The sequence below is a fragment of the Gossypium hirsutum genome, chromosome D13, assembly GCF_007990345.1.
Source record: "Gossypium hirsutum isolate 1008001.06 chromosome D13, Gossypium_hirsutum_v2.1, whole genome shotgun sequence".
Taxonomy (NCBI): domain Eukaryota; kingdom Viridiplantae; phylum Streptophyta; class Magnoliopsida; order Malvales; family Malvaceae; genus Gossypium; species Gossypium hirsutum.
Genome location: NC_053449.1, coordinates 53,260,560 through 53,286,316, shown reverse-complemented (window position 1 = coordinate 53,286,316; position 25,757 = coordinate 53,260,560). Strand labels below are relative to the sequence as shown.

At 35.4% G+C, this 25,757-nt stretch overlaps 1 protein-coding gene across 1 annotated transcript; it reads left to right on the top strand.

Moving 5' to 3' along the window:
* Positions 1 to 7,333: 7,333 nt before the first annotated feature.
* Positions 7,334 to 10,110, top strand: LOC107918306 (60S ribosomal protein L18a-like protein). Its single transcript, XM_041109121.1, has 4 exons — positions 7,334 to 7,784; positions 8,692 to 8,767; positions 9,461 to 9,575; positions 9,814 to 10,110. The coding sequence occupies exons 1-4, from the start codon at positions 7,571 to 7,573 to the stop codon at positions 9,868 to 9,870; spliced, it is 462 nt and encodes a 153-aa protein (XP_040965055.1). The 5' UTR covers positions 7,334 to 7,570; the 3' UTR covers positions 9,871 to 10,110.
* The last annotated feature ends 15,647 nt before the right edge of the window (positions 10,111 to 25,757 follow it).

Sequence of the window (25,757 nt, the reverse complement as noted above, 5' to 3'; positions counted from 1 at the left end):
TATTGATTTTTATTTTTATAATTTTTTTGTCAATGGTTGACATATTGTGGTTTTAATTGAAAAAAATTAGGGACAATTAACTTTAATGATCAAAGGGTCTTTTTGATATATTTTGACAATTTAAGTACCTAATTGAGTGTAAAGGAAGAAGAGCAAACGCTTAATTGTTTTTTTTAAAAAAAAACTTGAGGATCTTTTTGATACATTTTAAAAGTTTAAGTATTCAATTGAATGAAAAAAAAAACAAAGACTTAATTGTTTAAAAAAGGGCAATTTACCAATAAAAGCCTTTTTTTTTCAAAAATTACCGAAATGAACCCATTATTTAATTATTTACCGGAATAGTCCATTTTTCACGAAATTGCGTCCACGTCAGCGCGATGTCAGGGTACGCGCTGACGTGGACGCGACTTGACCCGCGCGTGAACAGTGCTCCAACGGTCAAAAATTTGACCGTTGCCCCCCCAACGGTAAAAAAAAAACTATAAATACTCCCACCCCTTTTTTTTTCACAAACTAATCCTCTCTCAAATTTCCTCTCAATTTCCTTCAAAAATTCTCTTAAGTTCCTCTTAAGTTTCTCTTAACTCCTTTTTTAAATAATTTTAAAAATATTTTTTAAAATTTTTTTAAACCGTAAAAATTTGTACGATTTCAACAATGGCCGGAGAATTGACTCGTCTTGATGAGCATCACATATCGGTGGAACAAATGAAAATGGTAAGTATTAAATTTAATTTTTAAATATTATTTAAGAATTTTTTATTTATGCATTTTTAGATAATTATTAATTTTTTATTTGTTATAAAAGTCTATAGATCGGGTATTGGAATGCAATATCCGGAATATGCATGCTCCTCCATCACCATTGGTAGAGAACTACCTGCGGGAAGCGGATTTTTGGCACGTGACGGCGGTAGGCCGGGGATGCAAGGTGGACCCGAAACTAATCAGTGCGTTGATCGAGAGGTGGAGACCTGAGACGCACACATTCCATCTTCCATGTGGAGAGTGCACTATCACTCTAGAAGATGTCAGTCTGCAATTGGGATTGCCGGTGGACGGGAGCCCAGTCATCGGGTTTGCCCAATCTAGCGATTGGGGGGCGGTGTGCTACGAGATTTTGGGCGCTATTCCCGTGAAAATGGAGGGAGGTAAGATCGAGATGGGCTGGTTACGTGACACATTCCCTGATCCGGATGAAGATTCAACCGAAATTGAAAGAATCCAATATGCTCGGGCATACATTCTTCAATTAATTGGAGATTATGTGATGCCCGACATGTCACGGACCCGCGTACATTTAAGATGGCTGTTAAAACTCGTTGATTTTAGAGCAGCCGGTGAAATGAGTTGGGGGTTTGCCGTCTTGGCAACGTTATATCAGGAGATGTGCGGGGCGACGCGACCGAGGAGAGCAAAAATCAGAGGTTGCCTGTCACTACTGCAGTCGTGGGCACGGTTTCGCTTTCCATTTCTACGTCCTCGAGTGGACCACCCATGTACATTCCCACTCATAATGAGGTAAATTTTATATTAGATTTTACAATTATTATGTAGATTTTTAAAAATAAAAGTATGCTAAAAATTTATTTAATTAGGTGGAACCATCCGGCAAGTCATGCTCGATTATCGTCCTCTCTTGAAGATATACGACTTCTATTGGACCAACGGTCGGAAGCACAAGTAAGTTTTAAATAAAATAGATATTTCCATACATTAGCTAGTCGATTGATATTTAGTACTTAGTATTTAGTATTTAGTATTATGTATATAAATAATATTTCTATCATGTTCATATAGTTTCAATGGACACCATACGAGGATCCGGTAATTCGGGCAGTAATCCTGGAAGAGTTTTTACAAAATCCACAAGCTTGGCATATGAAAGTCGTGTTGATCAACTACGCAACCGTGGAGCTGCACCAGACAGACAGAGTGCTACGACAGTTTGGATGTAGACAACCGATTCTGGTGGATCCTGAGGTGTTTGACGATCAACACAAAGTCGACCTTCGTTAATTGAATACGGATTGGACGAGATACTGGTTTGAGTACATGGAAATGTGGGAAGATCGGTATGAATATCTACCTACTCGGGAACCAATCATCATTCCGGAGTTAGCGTGCGTTCCAGAATATATGCCATGGTTTAGGATCCATAGCAAGCCGTATTTACTGACGCCACAGGAGAGGCAGTGGCAAATATGTGTCGAAAGGGAAAGGCGCAGGCCTTTAAATCCAAGATGACAAAACGACGAAGGCAGCCCCTCAACGAGCCAGACATTCACCTGGCTCATTATCAGCAGCCATGCAATCACCAGGCCCAATGAGAGCACCGACGCAGTCACCTGACGCAGCAGTTCAACCGATGATACCCACGCAACCGCCTTTTCAGATGATGCCAGGTGCGTTTCCTAGCCCTTATATGTACCCTAACCCTTATATGTATCCTTTTTCGAAACCTATGGCAGGTTGGAGCCAAATGCCCGGTTCAGCTCCATTTCTTGTTATGCCAAGCAGACCGCCGATGTATAGGCCAGCGGCGCACGAGGGATCGCCAGGGGGGCCGTCGGGGAGCTCTCCTTTTTACCAATCTTCACCAACGTATGGGTTTCAAACACCGTCGCCGTTCCTGATGCAAACACCTCCGCATACGCTATTCTTTGAAGGTGGATCATCGTCCCAAGTCCGAAAACCAATTGCTGAACCGGAAGAATCAGGATCCCCACTGGAGGAACAACAACCACCGTTGAAAGCTACAGAAAGGAGGAATCCAGCGCGTACTCGTCGAAGGCCGCCATGTGACACTGAATCCCCTAGGCATAGACATTGATTGCCGTATTTAAATTTATTTGTACAAATATTTTGAATATTTTGATATTATTTTATGTAAAAAAATAGAAATTTTTTGAGTTATTTTGATATTATTTGATGTAATAAAATAGAAGTTTATTTGATGTAATAAAATAGAAGTTTATTTGATGTAATAAAATAGAAATTTTTTCGAGTTATTTTGATATTATTTGATGTAATAAAATAGAAGTTTATTTGATGTAATAAAAACTCTAACCTAATTTAACCCTAAACCCTAATCTAATTTAATTAAAAACCCTAATCCTAACCTAATTTAATTAAAAACCCTAAACCTTAACTTAAAAACCCTAAACCTTAACTTTAAAAACCCTAACCTAATTTAATTAAAACCCTAACCCTAACCTAATTTAATTAAAAACCCTAACTCTAACCTAATTTAATTAAAAACCCTAAATCTTAACTTAAAACCCCTAAACCTTAACTTTAAAAACCCTAACCTAATTTAATTAAAACCCCTAACCCTAACCTAATTTAATTAAAAACCCTAACCCCTTAACTTAAAAACCCTAACCCTTAACTTTAAAACCCTAACCTAATTTAATTAAAACCCCTAAACTAAGTTAATAATTTTACATTCACGTAATGTTAGATTTGGAAAAATGTTTTGACTGCTACTAATAATTAATAATTTTATATAATTTGATAATTTTACTATCCATTAATACAATTTTTAGAGTTAATAATTTTACATTCACATAATGTTAGATTTGGAAAAATGTTTTGACTGGTACTAACAATTAATACTTTTATATAATTTGATAATTTTACTAACCATTAATACAATTTTTTGAGTTAATACAATTTATCAATTAATAATTGCACAAAGTTAATTTTTTTACAATTACATTCAACTATTGCGATTAGGGCATGATCTACTTGTATGGCCTGGATTCCTACACCATCCGCACAACTTCGTTTGACTGGCTGTTTCTCAGATATCCATATTGTTACGTATTCTAGTCGAGCAAGGTCGACCTTTTAGTTTGCGACGTAATTCTCAATCCGGTAACAGCTTAAAAGGAGCGAGAGATACGGGCGGCCACTTACGTTCATCTAGGACTGGTGGGAAAACGTGTCTCCAAACGTTGTACATGTTTTCTAATTTGTACACTTTGTCTACATAACTCATCTGATCCAGACAGAGTTTCTGACAAGCTGTAATAACATGAGCGCATGGATAACGAAGTGCATCAAACATCCCACAGTTAAAAGTCCTATTTCGCAAGTGTACACGATATTGCCCGCCAACAACACCTTGGTGCGGTCTGTCAAACTCTGTCACGTGAAACCATAAATTGTCTCGATCGTGACACACTGTGTGCATGGTGTTTGCCCTCGCCTTGACCTTGTTAATTTCTTGAACTACCTTACTGCGCCATACATGGCCTCCCTGCATCTGGCCTGCATAACTTGCTGCTCGCTTTGGAAATAACGCCGCCAAACGAAAATATGTCTCTTGCACAACCGATGTTATCGGTAGATGACGCGTTCCTTTAAGAATAGAATTTATGCATTCAGCCAGGTTCGACGTTATATGGTCATATCGTAGGCCGCCGTCGTATGCTTGTGCCCACTGTTCGAAACGTATGTTACAAAGGTAGTCCGCCCCTTCTCCATTAATTGAATGTAAAATTACCAACATCTCGTGAAAACGATCTTTATTTATTTCATACCTGCCAATATAAGATCATAGCGAATAATTTATACCACTTCTACCAATAAAACTAATTCAAATTGACAAACGAAATAACACAGATATAGACTAAATACCCATGTTGGTCACTTGTCGTCGTTCGCTCTTAGATGGATATTTCCTGTAGTAGTTCGAAGTAAAGTATCTTAGGCAATATCTATGGTGTGTGCGCTGCCATAAGCTTCCCTCTCGATCAAATGCAGCTAATATACCAACGCCCCGATCTGAAATAACATAGATATCAGGTTGGGGGCACACATGCCCTCTTAACCTAGAGAGAAAGAAATCCCAGTCATCAGACGACTCCCCCGGTGTTATTGCAAATGCAATTGGAAGAATTCTTCCACCGCCATCCTATGCCACTGCAAGCAATAGCCGATGAGTATACCTACCGAACATGAAGGTACCGTCAATTTGTACCAACGGCTTGCATTATGGAAATGCGTCTCAGCATTGCTTAAAGGTCCAAAATAGGCGTTTGAACACTTGGCATCCACGTAGCAATCGGCCGTTGTAGTACGCATGTTCCGTTTCAAGGTCTGTGATGGCACCTGAGACGTATCTCTCTAGCACCTGACACCACTGCCATATTTCATTATATGAGGCGTCCCACCCACTATGCATATTCTCCAACGCCTTTTGCTTAGCTATCCAAGCCTTGCGGTAAGAGGGCGTGTACCCCATTTGGCTACGGATATTGGCAATTAACACCGGCATTGAAGTCTTAGGATCTGCTTTTATCGTGGGCAGTATCAAGCTAGCTAACATAGCTGAATCCATTTTGGGATGATCTTGTGAAACACCTATAAATGGAGTACATTAAATAATGCAACTTTGCATAATAAAAGTATTATTCAGATACCGTCAATACTGTACCTGCAGCACATGTATGTGAACCTTTGTACTTTTTTATCTCCCACAACCTTGTCCTTTTCTTTAACGAGGCGTAGATTTTCCATAAACATGTGCCGTCTTGCACCGCACACTTTGCCTCAAACTTATCAGATTTTGATTTAACGACGTGGTAGTTAACGCCGTTTATGATGCTATGTTGTTTCAAAGAACCAATAAAACTATCATTGTTGGTAAACTGATTACCAACTTCAAGTTCACCGAAATCTACCCCCGAACTTGTACGATCACGCAACCGGTGTGGTAGATCTGGAAACTCTAACGCATCATCTGTAGATAGATCGACATTATGCATGTGGGCTGGAGGTGAGTATGCTCTGAATCGTGGATTTTCTTCCTCATCTGAACTCATTTCAGCATCTTCAGCTTCTGTTGGAATAGGCTCCAGTTCAGAAAATAAGCCAACTTCTACACCATCCGGCCCGGGCTCTCGAGGTGGATCCATATCGGAGTCATCTTCTAACCCACAATCATTTGCAATGTACGAGGTCCCCTCACCGGTTGACGTCGTAAGGAGTACATCATCCCTTCTTCTGTGCATTTGATAACGTCCCCAATTGGATGTAGATTGCCACCCGCTAGAACTTGATGCCGCTCCCCAGTACGTATTTCCAGCATCAAACATCGAGCCACCGACGTACATGTCCCATCCACCGACAGAGTGTCTTGCAGGGGATGTGCATTCGACATCGCTACCGAACATGGACTGTTCCGTATTTTGTAACCCGTTGACCGAGTGTCGGCCAGGGGTGGTGTATACATCTTGAACACCGGTCGCTAGTACATCAGTTGGCGATGTAAATTATACATATAACTCAATATAAGGTGCTCCACTAGTAAGATGAGTCTGCACCATTGCCTCCAAGCTACGAGCACCTTTTATGTCGAACGAGTCATATGTCATCGGATCAACAGAAGAACAAAATTGATACGTGATTGACAGAACTTTCATTGGCGTCGTTTTGAAAATTTTATGCCTAATTCTTTTACGAAGTTCTGTCAAATCTATGTTCTGGTTAAAAATCAGTCGCACCGTATTCTCTGACAAAAAAACAACACCATTCTCGGTGTGGCAAACCTCACCATCGTAGTAAATAACATCACTAATACGTTCACTCATATTTGAAACTCTAACCTTCTTAGCCTCTCTAAATTGTTTCTGCTGTGACTTATGCATTCTGAGAACATTTTCTGCCTAATTTATAGCCTCAGCCCAAACATGCTACTGTAGCAAAAGCGCGTCCACGAGGGCGCGATTTCACAAATTCTTCTCAAATAGCATCCTGCTAGAAGCGATTTTATACTATTTGCTCAGAAACGTCAAAAAATAATTATTTCTTCCGTGACCTACTGTAGCAAAAGTGCATCTACGAGGGCGCGATTTCACAAATTCTTCTCAAATAGCATCCTTCTAGAAGCGATTTTATACTATTTGATCAGAAACGTCAACTCGAAATTATTTCTTCCAGGACTTAAAAACCCTAAAAAGCCTGAACCCTAAACCCTAAAAGCCAAAAAAACCTAACGTGGGAAAAACGGAAAAATCGCGTCCCCCGTAACATGCTATGTGGCGTCAGGAAATCGTGTCCACGTCAGCGCGAGTTGCTGACGTGGTAGCAAATCGTGTCCTTGAGGGCGCAATTTGTTGCCACGTCAGCAACTCGCTCTGACATGGACGCGATTTCCTGGCGCGTACCCTAACATCGCGCTGACTTGGACGCGATTTCACGAAAAATAGATCATTCCGATAAATAATTAAATAATAAACCAATTTCAATAATTTAAAAAAAATAGCTTTTATTAGTAAATTGCCCTATAAAAAAACGTGTTTAACACCCTCTAAATTATTTTATTCACAAAAGATTGAAAACTTAACCGCTTTCAGTTTCACACGTAAATATTTTAAAAGATAAAAAAGCCTAATTATTTTAGTCAAATTCACAGGACAAACCGATAGCTAGGCCTAGGCAGCTTCCTCAATCTGATCCCACCATTCATTCAAAACACCAAAAATCTTACTATCAAAGTAATCAATTTTCCTTTTCCAGTTGATCCAGATCCCAGTCAAAACTCTCACAGAGAAGAAACATGAGTGGTGACGAGAAAAACCCGGCTGTAGTTGTAGATCACCAGCATCATCAATATGGGACTTTCCAAGGAGTATCCAACTACCCTCCTCCACCTCCTCCCCAGCACCATGGCCCGGCTATTGGGTTTCCTCAGCCTGTTCCGCCGCCTGGCCTCCATGAGCCCTCTGCTCCTCCTCCACAGTATTACCCCCAAGGTTATCAAACCGTTCCAGGTAGGCTTTGTCTACAACTAAGAAGAAAATAACTTTGTTCTTGTGATCAGTCAATCAAAGGAAGGATTTTGAGATTTGGATTTTTGTTGGTTGGAATGATTAACATGTTTCTTAAGATGAAAGATCCATTTTTTTTATGGTTTAGAAGAAAGGTGTGTTTATATATTAGGTGTTTTATAATTATAGCAGAGAAAAAAAAGAAATAACTGCATAGATATATAAGCAGCTCCTTTTTATTTTGTATTTGATGCAATAGAAAGACTTTCTGATTCTTTAGGATGAGTGAATTTTGTAAAATGTTGACTTTACGGATTCGGGTTTTTGATGGATTGAAAGAAAAAGAGGGTTTTGTAGGGGTGGGAAAGATCCAAGTTTTGCTATAATATCTGAGATATTTGCTAGAAGTTTCATAGTAGCTTAAGAAGAAGGGAAGTAGATTTCAGAGAGAGAGATAAAAGCATATAAATAATATACAAGTCATTATTGATCTGCGAACAACCTTGAACTTGAGGGAAACATGTAATAAAACCTCTCAGGAACTTATGAAAAGCTCTAGATTTGACTGTTCTGAATATTGTTGCAAGAACAATAGTTCATTTCTAATCATGCATAACTTGCTTCTGGCCTTCTATCAAATGTGAGAAGATGCCCCATGTGATGAAAAATCTTAGGTTGCTAGAATTCATTCAAAGAATTAGAATGTTGTGATTCATGGATATGTATCATAAGATCAGTGATTTTGTAATTCAAGTTGGTCTGTCCGAGTTCCTTTTCTTGTATATAATTGTGTTGAGAGCAAATTTCAAGAAATGAAATGTTTCTTCCTTGTGTTCAACAAATTCTGCATTAAGTTAATGAAAATTTTATCTTCTTGATATGCTTTCACCTTGATACCTTTGATGTCTAGGTTATGCTGTTGCTGAAGGAAGACCTGTAAGAGAGCGTCGTCTACCATGCTGTGGCATTGGTTTTGGATGGTTCTTGTAAGTCATATGTAGCTATTGTTTTTAAATTTTTTTGAACTATAATGTTAAACAAAATAACAACTTAATGAATATGTCGTTAGACTGTCAATTTAAACAAATTATTTTCCTCTACATCCAATTGTTGTGGGTTAATGAAAAACTCGACGAAGATAACAAAAGACAACGAGGAAACGTATAGGTTGGACAAATGGGAAATTAATATGTCTACTATTTGACTGGAGATCTCCCGTCACATTGGGAGGACCAATTTTGTAAAATGCTGTGATAATAGCTATGACTTAGAGCATCGCGTTTCATGGGGCTATGAAGAAACTCTTTTAATAAGGAGATTGGTACAGTGGATGCTTGTTAATTACAAGAAAAAGAAAAACAGGGTATGTTTATGACATGGGAATGCTGAAACTTTTCCAAGTTTTTTGATATATATGGTGCACCAGAATCCTGTATGTGTCAAGGAAAATGAAGCTTGAGAGGAATAAATGTTATGACAGCTGCTAGACACCCCAAATTTCAATTGACACTTCAATATGTACCCAAAACCTGAATCTGGTGCACAATCCATGTGACATGTATTTTTATACAAATCAGCATTATATTTATTATTGTATTGGTTATTGTTTTCTGAATTCCTAGCTACTATTTAAGTAGTTTATGATTCTCTATCTATAAGAGGAGTATACTTCTTTGAAGGTTTATCATTGGTTTCTTCCTTGGGGCCATCCCCTGGTACATTGGATTGTTTGTTCTACTTTGTGCGAGGATAGACTACCGAGAGAAGCCGGGATATATTGCTTGCACAATTGCCGTGAGTATCTTTTCTGTCAGTCTTTCTCAATTGTGTGAAGGCCATACTGCATTGACATGACTATAACCTGTCATTTATATAATTTTATGGATACCATGTTTAGATTCTACGTAAATATATTATCCTTTCCTGTTTTTGTGTCTTCTATGCTATTTTTTTGAGTAAACTCTGTTGCCTCCTCTCTTCCTCAAGTGAGGTTCTTGAAAACCCATTTAATGAGAGACTGCTGCTTGTGCAGGCTGTTCTTGCTACAATTGCTATTATCCTTGGTGTAACGAAGGGAATCGATGATTGACAAGCTCTTCCGAGTGGGAAAATAATGTATATTTCCTTGTAAGCTATCTTTATGTCGAATTGGTTTAAGAATCAGTGTGAGCATTAGTGATGTTTGTTTTATCATTGCTCCGATAGCAATGGAGATTGTTAAATTAAACTTCTACATAGATTTATTATTAAGCCGATAGAAAGTGCATATGTTAAGTTGTATGATACACAGGGTTTGCAAATGGAACAGGGAAAACATGGTTCAATTTGATATTGTTTGCATAAGTGGGGTTATATGCTGTTTGAATGTTAATTGCTGTTGAATTTTGGGGCATCTAATTAGTGAAGTTGTTGAGCCTATTGGCAAAGCAACAATTAGAGTTACTTTCCCGTTGCAGGTGATGTTCTTGAAGAAGGTATTTGCAAAACCATAGGGGCTTGGTCGGGTTTGAATCAAATCAGGTTATTCAGTTCTTTTAGTCAGCTCTGAACAGACATAAACTTTTATTAAAAGAAGCTGCTGAAAAAGGTGGGAAGTGGGAAAGCATTTAGGCATTTGGGCAAATTGTAGGGATGAATTGGTGGAAGGCTGCCAAACTAGCCGAGCTTGAGTCGAGAAGGGTGCGGTGGTTGTAGTTGCTATTTTTTATTGTGGCGTTATATATTTCTTTGCTATTTGAAGAGGACCAACAATTAGAATTTTTTTGTCAAAAATAAAACATGAACTTTGATTCAATATGCAATATGCAATGTTATATACGGACTTTAATTTTGTACAATTTTACATGACATTATGATTTAACTCAAATTTCACAAATCATTAACATCATTATTGATATAACGTTATTTAATGTGTACATATTACATACTCAAATAATTATACTTATCTAAAATATAAAAATCTAATATAAAAGAATTGATTTATTCATTTATTTAAATGTATACAATTGAATTAAATCAGAATTATATGTACATATTTGAGTCAAAATCAAAATTTAATGTATATATTTGCACAAAATCAAAGTTTATGTATCAAACTGTACATTGAATTAAAATTTATGAATGGTTTTGATATTTATCCCCTATTATTAATCATTATAATGATTTAATTTAATGATGACAATTTAGCTTGTGGATTCGGATATTCATGGATATTGAATGTTAAAATTATTATTTATTGAGATTTAGAATGAATACGGATAAACTCCCTCAAATATCTATTATCCAAATATGTAATTTTAATACATATTCGGGTTCAGACAACTAATTAGAAAATAATTTTTGTTCCTAACAATTATATATAAATTAATGTTTTTTTATTTTCCAGAAAGAAAAGAAAACTTCACTCAACACCAATGCAGTATTACAACAAAATCGAAACAAGAAATAAAAGAACATACACAAAATTACGAAGAACAAAACAAAGAAAGAGAGAACAAAGTAGAAACTTAGTAACTCCAAAAAGATGAAAAAATAACAAGAAAACAAATCTAAGGGGGTGCAAGAAAATCATCTCTGCTGAGAATATTCACAAAAGATGGCAGCTTAATAATTTAGTTTTCAGTACACATCCTCTTTTTTTATTGGTTAGCAACCCAATCTGTCGCGCTTGTCTTCTAATCCACTACATCTTAACCTATGGAATTTTTTAATGAAACCTCACATCCAATTTAATCGTCGAATTCAAATATATGATGTCACATTATGTCATATTCAAATCAGTCATCAAAATAATTCATATGTATGCATTTATACACTCATTGATTTCATTTCATCAATTTTACAGGATTATATGAGTTAATTTCAGAGTTAAGACTTGAATCCAAACTCAAATGTCAAATTTTAAGTTTATGTCTTGAGATAAGTCATAATTTATTTTAGAATTTTTAGCTTTGAAGTTAGCATGTCTCGAGACAATACATGTTGTGTCTCGAGGCAATGTCTTTTATGTAGTCTTGAGACCAACCTCTCCTGTTTTCCTAATTTTGCTTCGATATTTGAATGTCTCGAGACAAGGGGTTCATGTTGTCTCGAGACCTGGAGCAAGGAAAAATCTATTTAGCTTCAATATTATTTTGTCTCAAGACCTCTAGCTCTTGAATGCAAACATTAAATGAAATTTATTCTAGCGGTCTTGAAACATGTTCTTTTCACCTCGAGATGCAATCACCAAATGATCAAAATCTTACACTTTTAAGTGTCCAAAACCTGAACCAAATGAACCTAAACATACCTAAAATGTACCATAAAACATATTCATCCAGTTAACTTATCTAAACATGTTCAAACATTTCCAAATCATAGCCTTCAATACATCATTACTAAACCAACCAATTTGCACATTCAAACTCATATAATCAAGCATAATAAACTAGTAATCAAAAGATAAAATTCAACCAATATAACATTATAGGTCACTTACCAAAAGTATTAAAACTAACTTAGGTAACTAGCCAACCAACCTAAGTACATGCCATATGACTTCAAAACATATATATACATACAAAATAGGATCGTAATGGCTTCCAAGCTGAGCTTGAGAGTTGGGTACTTGACCGCAAAACCTTTATACCTTTTATTTGAACTTGTACATAGAAACAAGCAAATCCATACGTTGAGTAAAGTATACTTAGTGGTGCTAACATAACTCAAATTCAATTATGAACATAACTAAATTTAAATAACATAAGTAACATAATAACTCAAGTTAACCATCTAACCAATTCACGTTAATATCAAAGATATGTATATATTGATAGTTTATTTAACATTAGTATCTTATTTCCATTAAATAAACGTTCAATATATAATTTTTATGATATAATCCTTATTAACCAAATCGGATGCAAGAATTAGTACTTGGATCAATCCACCATCACGCCAAATATGCACCGAAATGCTAGTTAGGTATAAATGTATCGATCTCACCCACCACACTAGACTATGCTCGTACTCCTATGGTATTTGAGTTGGTGATACATTCTCGACCCCCTATGTAAGCGCATATGTCATGGGTTGCACAAATAATCCCACAAACAAGGCACACTCTGATGTTCCCTCTTGTTTATTGGGGGTCATTCGACCCGACAGGACTGGCCCATTGCTTGGAAGAGACTCAAGGCCCATCTACTTGGGTCCTGGCTAAATTGTAAACATTATGTTTTACCAGGGTAATTATTGTAAATCCTAAAGGATAAACATGTATAGAATTTGAATCCCTTAGGACTCTCTTATTGTAGATGAGAATTAATGTAACAGTCCGTTTTTCGGTGGTACCAGAAATGGTGATTTTAGAACCCCATATTTCGATGATTGAGTCAGTAAATATTACTTACTAATATTTATGAGTCTATTATAGTGATATATTGAGTTTTGGTTCGGTAATTTTATTGAATGATTAGTAATTAAGGTACAAGGACTAAATCGTAAAAACTGTAAAATTTGATCACTATGGAATTTTAGTTGATAAAAGGCTTAATGAATGATTGACTAAGGATTTGCATGGAAAATAAGCCATTACAAATCATAGTGTATGGTAGGTGACCTTAAAATGGGTGAAAAATGTTTAATTTTATATTTTATTTAGTTAGAATAATAATGAAAAAAATATTAAAACATAAAGTAAAAGAAAGAAAACAATTCATTCATCTTATTCACCCCAAAAATCGAGGATGAAAGAGACCTAGCTTCCGTCCAAACTTTTCTTTTCAATTGATCGAGATTTACTACAATCGGAAGATATACGTGGAAAAAAATTGTTGAATAGTCCCTAATGCTTTATCCATTGTTGTTTTGCCAGGTAAGTTTATATGATATTTATGATTTTATGTTTCGGTTAAATTGTATCCAAATGCGTAAATAAGTTCAATTGAAGGTTTGGATTATTTATAAATTGGAACTTAAGTTATAATTGGACTAAATTGTGAGAGGATATTATTGAACTTAAATGTTGAGATAGTCCCAATGAACTTAGTAAAAATTTCGTACATATGGTTACAGGTTAATTTCCAATGATTCTGAGATCCAGCATTTGTTGCAGACTCAAAGATACATGTGACACGAGTTTAGGTCGGATGAGTAACCTGATGTCGTTTTATGGGTTTAGCTCAGATGGGTGACCTTACATGCATATACAACTCTAGCCAAACTATTTATTGTACCGGTAAAGGTTTAACCTAGATGGGTAACCTGACACTAATGTATGTGATTAGCTCGGAAGAGCATCATATGTGATTTGCACTTGTGGATTGAGTTTTTTTACGATGTTTCATTGGGTAATATAAAAGATATGAAATGTGAAAATTAAAATATCGATATTGGCAAGTGATGAATTGAAAACAGGGGTCGCATAGCCATGTGACAAATCCCAGGCCGTATGGCCAACCGTGTGATAGGTCGTGTTGTAACGACCCAATAGTTAAGGTGTCGAAAAATAAAGTTTAGGATCCCATTTTCGTAAAATAAACCCGTAAATATTTTTATCTAATATTTACGAGGTTAGTTTAGTAGTGAATTAGATTTTGGTTAAGTGAATTTGTATGAATTGGAAGTTGTTAAGGCGTAGGGATCAAATTGCATAGGTATTAAGAGTTAAATTATAGATTAAAAATTAATTGAGGGACTAAAGTAGTAATTATACAATTACTTAAGTATAGTGGACAAAATTAATATGTATGTTATATATATGTTATAATAATAAAAACAAAATAAAAGAAATAAGAAAAATAGTGGAAAGGAATGAAATGTTAACATGCAAACAGATTAGAAAAGAAAGAAAAGAAAAGAAAGAGAGAAAGAAGGAGAGCCCGACGACACCCTAGGGACTTATAAGTTTCAACTTCAATTGGTTAGTTAATTTAGTCTTTTTTCTTGTAAAATTTATGTTTTAGAATCTCGATACTAGAGCTTCCGAACCCATATTGTAATTTTTAGTATTGCTTAATATTTTAAATGTTGTTATTTTTGAATAGTTTAAATACTAAAGGTTAAATTGAAAGGTTTTAAATGTTGTTATTTTTGAATAGTTTAAATACTTGAAGTCTGAACAATTTCCTTTTCAAGCTTTTCCGGGCAATCTCTGAGATAGTGGTCAAGAGAACCACATCTAAATCAGACTCCACTTCTCATACGACACTCCCTGAAATGAAATTTATTACAATGTTTGCATCTGAGTTTGGGATTTCTGATATTCCCTACACTTGCTATAGATGGGATCGGAGATCTCGGATTAGAACGTTGCATACTTCGGTCTCTTCCAGAGTACCCCACAGATGTGGTACAACGATCATGATATTTCTTTGATTTCTTTGAAGCGGACGATTGTGACTTTCCCATAAATCTTTTATTGGAAATCGAGCTTCCATTTCTACATGTCTCTTTTCTTTACTTAATTCTTCGGCTTTATGTTCCTGATCAATCAGTACCACAAATTCTTTTAGTTTCAAAATCCCAATCAATAGCTTGATATCTTCATTCAATCTCTCTTCAAAATGTTTACACATAGAAACTTCAGTCGGGATACATTCTCTGGCGTATTTTCTTAATCTGACAAATTTTCGCTCGTACTTAGATACAGTCATATTCTCCTGTTTTAGTTCTAAAAATTCTTTCATTTTCTGATCAAGGAACCTCTAGATAATATATTTCTTTTTGAATTCTAATTGGAAAAATTCCCATGTAACACTCTCCCTCGGTACAACAGAAACCAGAGTATTCCACCACTGATAAGCCGAATCTTTTAGCAAAGATACAACACATTTCAAACGTTCGGCAGGTGTGTAAGATAATTCATCTAGAACTCTGATAGCATTTTCTAACCAAAATTTAGCCCTTTTTGGATCATCTTCGGTAGTAGCTCTAAATTCTTTTGCCCTATATTTTTGAATTTTATCTACTAGAGGCTTACCAGTTCTAATAGATTCAGCACCTTGTGGCATATCAGGAACCGATTGAGAAGCAGGAGGGGAGGATATTTTACAACAAGATTTGTTCTTAGGAATTCAGTGAACCATTCATTTATCATTTGAAAGAAGGCTTCTTTAGCCTCCTCACCTTGACCCTCAGATACAGGCCTTCTACTACTAGATGCTACTCTTTATATTGAAGCTTGAGAATTACTCTCAGCTTCCTTAGATTCAGCTCTGTTGGACGACATTACCATATGAAAAACATGTTTAAAATAGTCAGGAGATATCACACTATCACAAATTATTTAATGGCATGTATAGCTAAACTCGTATTTGATACGTTAGTCTGAGAATCGACTAAACCGTCGCTCTGATACCAATAAATGTAACACCCTTAACCCATATTCATCGCCAGAACAGGGTTACAGAGCATTACCAGAGTTTATACATCAAATATAATTAAATCATATCATTTACTATTTATATCCAAAATCTAACCTATTCAATCATAATGTCCCTTATACGGCCCATCGAGACCCAATTTATGCATTAGAAACAAGTCGGGACTAGATTCGGGAACACAGAGAATTTTTCACAAAATTTTAAAAATTTTCTTAGGTGCAGGGGACACATTCCCGTGTGGCCAGCCACACGGCCAAGTGACACGCTCGTGTCCCAGGCCGTAGGGGCATTTGATGTGAGGCACACGGCCATGTCTCAGCCCGTATAACTCTCTGACTTGGGTCACACAGCCAGCCACACGCCTATGTGCTAGGCCGTGTGTCACACACAACTGAGACACACGCCTGTGTCTCTGCCCATATGGACGAAAAATAGGTCATTTTCAGGCCACTTTTCTCACCCAATTTGCCTTTCACCTACAACACCATTCAAAGACGTTCACAAGCCAATTCATAACCCTTTAATCAATCCAATACCAAGTTTTATGCATGACATATTATCTCATATGTGCAAGTGTTTAAACTTACCAAAAATACATTTATGCTTATAAGCATACTTTATCAATTATGCTAATTCAAAACCATTCATCAATAGGTTTGTATACTTCCCATCATCTCACCATTTTATCACACATCAAACTTGATAAGGCTTTATATAATTACATCAAAATATGCCTTACACTAGCCATTCCAATGGCTAGTTACAACCAAAATATTTCATCATTATGCCTAACTTAGCTTATACATGCCATTATACCAAAACTTAGCTTGTTTTATATACTGAGGAGTCTGAGGGATAGTGTGATGTGTCTCCGACCAAATTCCAACATTCACAAACATCCGAGTACTATAAAACAGATAAAATAAAACAAAGTAAGCATTTAATGCTTAGTAAGTTCGTATAACTAGAAATTTAACCTACCATTCATTTTCATTAAAGTAAACATACAAAATGCATCCAAGAAATTCGACTAATAGCCTAAACAACCAACTTCATCAAACATGTTAGTCATTTTAATTCACACAATTGTCAAGAAACATGAATGAACTCATCATATAATAACTTTTATATTCATATACTTTTTCTTATCATATTTACATACAACATGTACATTTTCATAACAAATCATATTAAGTTCAGTTTGGCCCATGTCGGACCTTTTCCCGTTGAATTTATTTGAAATATCGATGGACACACATGTAGTACACTTAAAGGGTACAAAACTGGCATCCGTCAATTCATATTCAGTGATACTCATTAGAGTACATAATCAGGAAGCACTCACTCGAGCCATATAACAGGAAGCTCATGTGAGCCATGTAACAGGAAGCTTATCCGGGATATAATAGGAAACTCATAAGAGTTTGAAACAGAAAGCTCATGTGATCTTAACAGGTAACTCCGAAGAGCTATTATCAAGAAGCTCTGGATAGCCATATATCAGGAAGTTCAAGCAAGCCATATCAGGAAGCTCATTAAGAGCCATATATCGGGACACTCATAAAGAGCTGCAGTATGTCCGCAATATATGCAGGATCCATATCGGTCATATAACAAGACTCTCACAAAGAGCTGCGGTATGTTTGCAACATATGCATGATCAATACCGATCAAGATGCTCGTAAAAACCATATACCGGGAAGCTCGAGAGGCTTATAATAGGATGCTCTTTCGAGCTATGGTGTGTCCGCAGCATATGCAGGACCACAACCAATACGAGAAATCATGTATCCATCGAATTTCATTTATTCAAATGAGACTTATTACTTCTCGGGCATTATTGAACATATGATCAATTTCATACATAAGACATTTATACAGTTCATATATACAACATTCAATTCAAATATATTAATATACATAATTTAGTTACACGAACTTACCTCCTTACTTGCTCGTATATGATTTTCTACTAATCCGACACTTTTTCTTTTTCTCGATCTAACTCCTTATTTGATCTTTCCGGATCTATATAAATGAATTTAACACATTTCATATTCAATTCAATCCAACTTACATCTTAGGAAAAAACACCATTTTACCCCTATACTTTTAATTAATTCAAATTTCGTCCCTGGGCTCGGAAAATGAAATTCATGCAATTTAATCCTTATTCCAAGCCTAGCCAATTTTTTCATATAACAATAACAGTCCATGTATTTCACAAAAATAAAAAATTATCCATGAATTTTACATATTTTCAATTTAGTTCCTAAATCACAATTTCATAAAAATTTCCTTTACAAAAGTTGTTTATCTATCAACAACCTTTCATTTTCTATCATAAATTTCAAAATTTCAGCATACTCATCCATGAAAAAATTTTAATATTTGTATAACTTTGCAAATTGATCCCCAAAATAAATAGATTAGGTTGATAACTGTGCAAATTGATCCCCAAAATAAATAGATTAGGTTATTACGATCTTAAAAATGTAAAAATTACTAAAAACGAAACATGATTACTTACCTAATTAAGCTTGCTTGAAGTTCTCTCTCTTAGATAGGGTTTCCATAGAAAATTTTGAGAAAGATGATGATATAAAGATATTCTGTCTTTTAATTTAATTATCATCTTTTATTTTTTCACTTTCTAATTTAGTCATTTTCTTTTCTTAAATTTCCATGGGTGAATCATCATAAATATCTACTAACTTCTCTTAATGGTCTATCTTATAAGGATCTCAAAATTTTAATTCCATAGCTATTTACTCCCTCTAGCTACTAGAATTCAACTTTTGCATTTCATGTAATTTGGTCCTTTTATCAATTAAACATGTAATCGGTAAAATTTTCTTAACGAAATTTTCATACGCCATTCATATCATAATGCACACCATGTAATACTATTAAAATAATTTTTCTTTCTGAATCAGATTTGTGGTCCCGAAACCACTGTTTTGACTTTACTGAAAACGAGTTGTTACATGGTAAGCATTTGAGGTGAGTACTTTGGTAATTTGAGATTGAATTGAACTCATAATTGATTTAAATGGATTGAATTGGTATATTATGATGCATTGATTTATGAATATTGAATTGAATATATGTTTATTTGTGCATATTTTGAGAATTGGACATTTGATGTAATTGAAAGTGAATTGGAACCCTATTAACTGTTTTGGGCTAAACTGGATAAAGATGGCATTCCACAGGATAGGAAGAGTTCAAGGATTTCTTCGACCTCGAGTCGATGAGGCATCGGGTGCCAATTTGCTTCGTTTACCCGATGAGACACTAGGTGTCAATTTATATAGTGCTGGGCACAGTTATTACTTCGGATTTATCCGATGAGGCACTGGGTGCCAAACTGGTGTGTTGTTTAGATCCGTGTATCCGTCCGAGTCTGGGTCGTGTTAATAGGGGTAATTAAATAATAAAGCTATGTAATTGATATTGAGATGGAAACGTATGTGAAATGGAAATGAAAAAGAGGATTGGAAAATGAATGTGAATTATGTTGTGATCATAAATGAAATATATGAGTAATGCACTCATGAATTGAAAATGGGGTTGGATTGTGACATTATATAAGTGAATTGTTAAGTGATCTATGAAAAGCTATTTATATTGCAAGTGATGTGAATTGGAAATATATGTTAAGAACCAATTAAGTATGAATACTTGTAAAAGTTGAACATATCAAGAAATAATGTGGTAATATACATGAAATAGAAATGGTGATATCTTGTGATTGCATATTTATATAGTAGCACGATTGTATAATTTAAATTGAGTATTCATGTATTATATTATGTCTTTAAATGTTTGGATTATAAAAAAAATCACTGAGTTTTACTCAGCTCGCGGTTTTGTTTTCTGTGCATAGGTTAGGTACTTCATTTTGTATCGTTAACTCAACATCCAACAACAATCCTGAGCTTAAATGTGGTGGTGTTTATTTTTGTAATGGCATGTACCTAGGAAGTCTTTGGTTGTTAATTGATTTGTTAGTGTAATGTTGTTTGGCTTAATGTGAAATGTTGGCCACTTGTATATATAAAACACCCAAAACCCGACCTAGACGTTATGGCCGAATCTGGGAGTGTTACGAAGAAGGGTTTTAAATCACATCTTTTAAGTTAAAACGTATCGTATTATTTGTTTACCAAACGGAGTCTTAATATTCGAAAAAATTTGTGTTTATAACCTTATTTGAAACCATTTTAAGTTATCAAGAATTTGCAGCGGAAGTTTGAAAATCGCTTTATTCGAAAACCAAGCTCGTGTTTCCAAAAACCATTTGTTTGCATAAAGTGTTTTTGTCAACGTTGTAGAAAAGAAAAAAAAGCAAAATTTAAATCCAAAAGTTAAAACCAAACAGTCCAGAGAGTCCCAAAAGTTACAAACTCTCAAGAAAATTTAGAATTTAAAATAAAATCATTATTACTAATAAAAACTGTTTTCCGACGAGTGGTCACCGCTAAGTCTCCGTTGCACTAACCCGCCTATGCTTGAGGATTACTTGAACAGAGCAGACAAACAGATGTGAGTTTTCGTAAACTCAGTGTGTTACCCAACAGAGATAGTCATGCAATTATACACAGAATTCTCATATGCAGAACAGATTCAAATACAGACTTAAATCCTTAACATAAACAAATGCCAGAATCAGATAATCAAATCAGAGATACAGAATCCTACCCCCATCCTCTACACACCATCTCTACTATCCCATCACACCATGTGGGGTATAAAACACCCACCCAACCCTACACACCATATAGTGTCTATACGACACATAACAGAATAATATGCAGCCAAGTTGCTAGAATATAGACGAAAGGTCGCCGTACATATCACTTCCTCCACATATACAAATCCCACCCCAAATTCAGATACTGAACACAAATCATAGATATAGCAGAATTAACATGTCTCGCATGTTCATCTACAGATATCATACATGTTTATACAATCAATAAAACATACATATCAATTATAACTCAAATCAGTCTATCAGAGTAACAGATCTCATACAACAGGGTTTGGTTACCCCTTACCGACCCTACGGAAGACCCACAGTCGATTGGAACGACACATGCGACCCTAGGGAAAATTTCAGAATTTTGGGCTCACATGCTCGTGTGGCCCACACGGCCTAGCCCAAAACTTACACGCCCACGTGGAATGCCTGTGAGGCCTACATGCCCAATTCGGCCTAGCCCCGTGTGGCCTACACGGCCACACTCGTACCATCACACGGCCATGTGCGACACGGCCGGGGCACACTCCCGTGTGGCGTCGATAGGCCACTATTTTGGCTTTCACCGAACATCATTTTCTCGTGTTTTCGTTACACACTTGGTTCTTTTTTGATGCTACAGCAATTCCGAGACCACCAGAACCACCGATAAGAACAACCCAAATTGCGATTTATGCTGTTGGAGTGAAATTCGTAAGTTCATCGACTACTCCTAATTGCATGTAAAACACAAAAATTATGGATTGCAATGGGGAGAATACAAAAGAGATGAACAAATTTGAAGGAGAAACGACAAAAATGAAAAATGTAGAGAAGGGGAAAAGAGGAAAACGTCAGACAAAGGAGGAAAGCAGAATTGACGTCAGAAAATATTTGAGAAGAGAGAGAAATTAAAATTAAAAAAAAATATTTTTTTTAAATCCCCACTCCATCCACTAACAACCTTATCCCCCAAAAATCCTACCCACTAACCACATCCAACCACCACAGACTTCTAACGCCACCCAAACTCTCTCAGATAACCGAAACAAAAATATCATCCACGCTCACAAGGATTTGAACACGAGACCACAGGGTAAGCTAACACCTTACCACTCAAACTAGCAGGCTCGTTTTGATATGAGTTTACTAAAATTAAAGTATAACCCAACCCACCAAATATAAGACTAGAATCAAAATGACAGAATTTTCCAAAAAGTGGGACTTGAACCCAAAACCTCAAACACACACCCATATCACTTAACCACTCAAGTAGATACTCATTTATGTCAGAACTCACAGAAACAAAGTTAAATTATTCAGGGCATTACAGTTTAGGCAATGTTGGTATGGTAACTTAGTCTAATGTTTTGGTATGTGCATAGTTTCAAAAGTTTGGTAACTTAAAGAGATGAACGTTAGTTTAATTGTGGAAAATATGGTATGATTTGAAGTTTGAATGGTTGATTTCTTTGCTTGCATAATTGATAATGTAAAATGTGGTACCAATGAGGTTACATTGGTTAGGCACCTCAAATGGTTGTTTTGGCATGTTTTGAGTATGTTTAATCATGTTTTGGATAGGTTAAATGGTTAGTATTTGAGTTGTTTAATGCCCAAGCAAGTAAGAAATGGTAAACTTGAGTTTTAAGGTACATTTAGGTGCACACAGCCTGAGATACAGTCTATCATACGGCCGTGTGTCACACACGGGCGTGTTCCATGGACGTGTGGAATAATTGCATAAGAGTAGTGCTATACACAGGATGACACACAACCAGGGACACGACTGTGTTGTCCAATTTAGAAAGTTACACGGGTAGAGACACGGGCTAAGTCATGGCCGTGTGTCTCCATTTCGAAAGTCACACGGCCTGGCCACACGGTTGTGTGTCCCCTATTTTTAGGCATTTTGAATTTTACCTTAAACTTCTAAAATTGTTTCAAAGTAGTCCCTATTAGTTCTAAAATAATTTTTAGGGACTTGTAAACTTGTATTTAGTATTGTATGCATAATTTTGACTGTGACTTGAATGAAATAACTTGAATTTAAATTATGATTGATTCAGTTGTAATGCTCATAACCCTAATCCATTAACGGAGAGGGGTTAAGGGTGTTACACGTGTAGGTTTCGAAATAATTTCACACAGCCGAGTCGCAAGCCATGTGTTAGATTGTGTAACAATCGAAATACCCTCACACGATCGTGTTGCAAGCCGTGTGCCAGACCGTGTACATATTCAAATTAAAAACACACGGCCATGTGGCTATTCCACATGCTCGTGTGGCTACTCTACACGCCTGTGCTGCCAAACCGTGTAACCTACTGATGCTATGTGATTTAGGGTCACACAGCTGTGTGACAGACCATGTGGAAACTGCACCTAAAAACAAAAAAGATACACGATTGTGTGGGTAGGCTGTGTGCAACACACGGCCAAGTGACAGCTCGTGTCCCAGGCCATGTGTGCCTTAAATAGCTTCAAAAACAAGTAAAAACATAAACAATTTCTTAGGGACCAAGACAAACCAAATACACATGTTTACAAGCCTCCAAAACACATTCAAATATACCCAAAACATACCAAATCATTCAACTTATGTGCCTAACCAATGTGCCCTCATTGACACCACAATTCAAATATCCAATCAAGTTACATTTCAAGGTTTACATGATCACATTTTATCACATGCCAAATTTACCATTCATCCACAACATTCAAATCCATTTCACTATAGGATAGTCCTTCACTACTAGCACAGAGCTATCTGACCAAAATCACATACTTATGAACCTTTTACAAACCAAACATTAAAAACCTATTCACATGTATTAAAATCCATCCAAAGACAAACATTATTCAAGTTTAACAAACTCCACAAGTAACTAGTAACCAACCTATTTACAAATCACTTATTACATGCTATATAACCAAAAGTGAACATTCAAAAACTACCAAAAGATTTCTGGATAGTGTGATTTCTTTGAGTTGATCCGATCGCTCGATTTCCATGAAATGCTGTCTATGAGGAAATAAGAAAAATAACACGAGTAAGCTTTTATAGAGATTAGTAAATTCGACAGTTAAAAATAATAAAGCTTACTGAAATAGTATAAAAATTTAATAACAAGATTAATAGTTAATGTTTTCTATCAACCATAATCCATAACATGTGAGTTTATACACAAATTAGTACGAGATACATTTGAATATAATTATACGAAATCATTTAATATCAAGTCACAAGGCTATCAGGAATTCAAGAATAATTTTTCGACAAATTCAATAACAAGTTATTTAACACTAGAAACGCTGCCCGATGAATGATATACGAATATGAGTACACAATTATCCATCCGAAACATGCCAAACACTCAAACGAGCTAATCCAACCGAAGATACGCCTTGGCACCAAGTGCCTAGCCCTTAGGCTAACATCCCTCCGAAAACACGCCTGAGCACTGAGTGCGAGGCCCGAAGGCTTTACATCTGCCTCGATAACATGCCAGAATCACTATAATATATCATGATAGTTCGCAACAAATGTTGAACCTCAGTATACTCAGTGTATAAACAAAAGTCAGGTATCAAGTGTATAAACAAAAGTCAGGTATCATCACCTCATCACACATCAATCCCGTACAGTGCACATTATAAACTATTGGCATACCAATCGTACTTTATCCTACGTTCATCTGGCTCAAGTGATATCATTGCTAAACAATTCTCCAACAATTTACTTCTTTAATTCACTCTAATTTAACATCAAACATTCAACTAAACATTCAACAACCAGTTTCTTATTCAATTACATTTTAAAATAAAATAAATAAATTAAACCGAACGAACTTACCAGGGCTAAAATGCAGTAATGGAAAAAGTTCAGGGACTATTCCGTAACTTTCTCTTTTCCTTAGGTATCTATTTGTTCTTGATCTATAGTATAATTTATTTCAATTATTAGCCTTAATTTCATATACTATTCAATTTAATACATATAACTTCTTATTTACAATTTTGCACATTTTCCCCAAACATTTACATTTTATTAAATTTAATTTCGAAACCTGAAAATTACGAAATTAACCTTATTTAAACACACCCCATGCCAGTCGAATTTCTAGGGTCTCAAAAAAATCCTCTGTTTAACATAATTTTACAATAATATCTTGAGATTTTATCATTTAAACAATTTAATCCTTTAAAACTAAAATCAACAAAAACTACTTTACAAAATAGTTCTATTTAACAATCAAGTTTAACAATCTATCATAAAGTTCCACAAACTCATACTCATCCATGGAATAATCCAAAATATTTAACAATTTTACAAATTAACCCCCGGGTTAGTTAGATTAAGCTAAAGCGATTACAAAAACATAAAAATTACTAAAAATAAAACTAAAAATCACTTACATGCATAGACAACTAGTGTCGAATATTCAAGCTACAACCATGGCTTTTCTCATCCCCAAATTTTGGCAAAGAAAAAAAGAAAGATGATGATTTGTTTGTTTCTTTTAAGTTTTTTAATGTTTAATTGTCTAATTACTAATTTACCCTTTAATTAAACATCCATATTAGCTAAAAATCTAGCCTTAACCGTCCACTACAATTAGAATAGGTATATTTACCATTTCAAAATATTTATTTTTACCCAAAAATTATTTAAAACCTTAAAATTAATTCTTCTAAAAATATTTTTATTTTCCGGAATATGATTTAACAATTTTTTAGATGAAATTAATCTAACTAATTAAGAATATAAATCACTAATTAACCCGATTAATTCCCAATTTTCAATCGAATCCCGGTAAACTTACCTGAAACTACTAGATCTATTTTCGGGGCCCTACAAAGAAA

What these genes read in the sequence shown, in the direction of transcription:
- LOC107918306 (XM_041109121.1), top strand. Translation starts at nt 7,571, where the DNA reads ATGAGTGGTGACGAGAAAAACCCGGCTGTAGTTGTAGATCACCAGCAT. An exon ending in ATTGGTTTTGGATGGTTCTT is followed by an intron (nt 8,768 to 9,460) that starts GTAAGTCATATG and finishes ACTTCTTTGAAG; the next exon opens with GTTTATCATTGGTTTCTTCC. An exon ending in ATATTGCTTGCACAATTGCC is followed by an intron (nt 9,576 to 9,813) that starts GTGAGTATCTTT and finishes CTGCTTGTGCAG; the next exon opens with GCTGTTCTTGCTACAATTGC.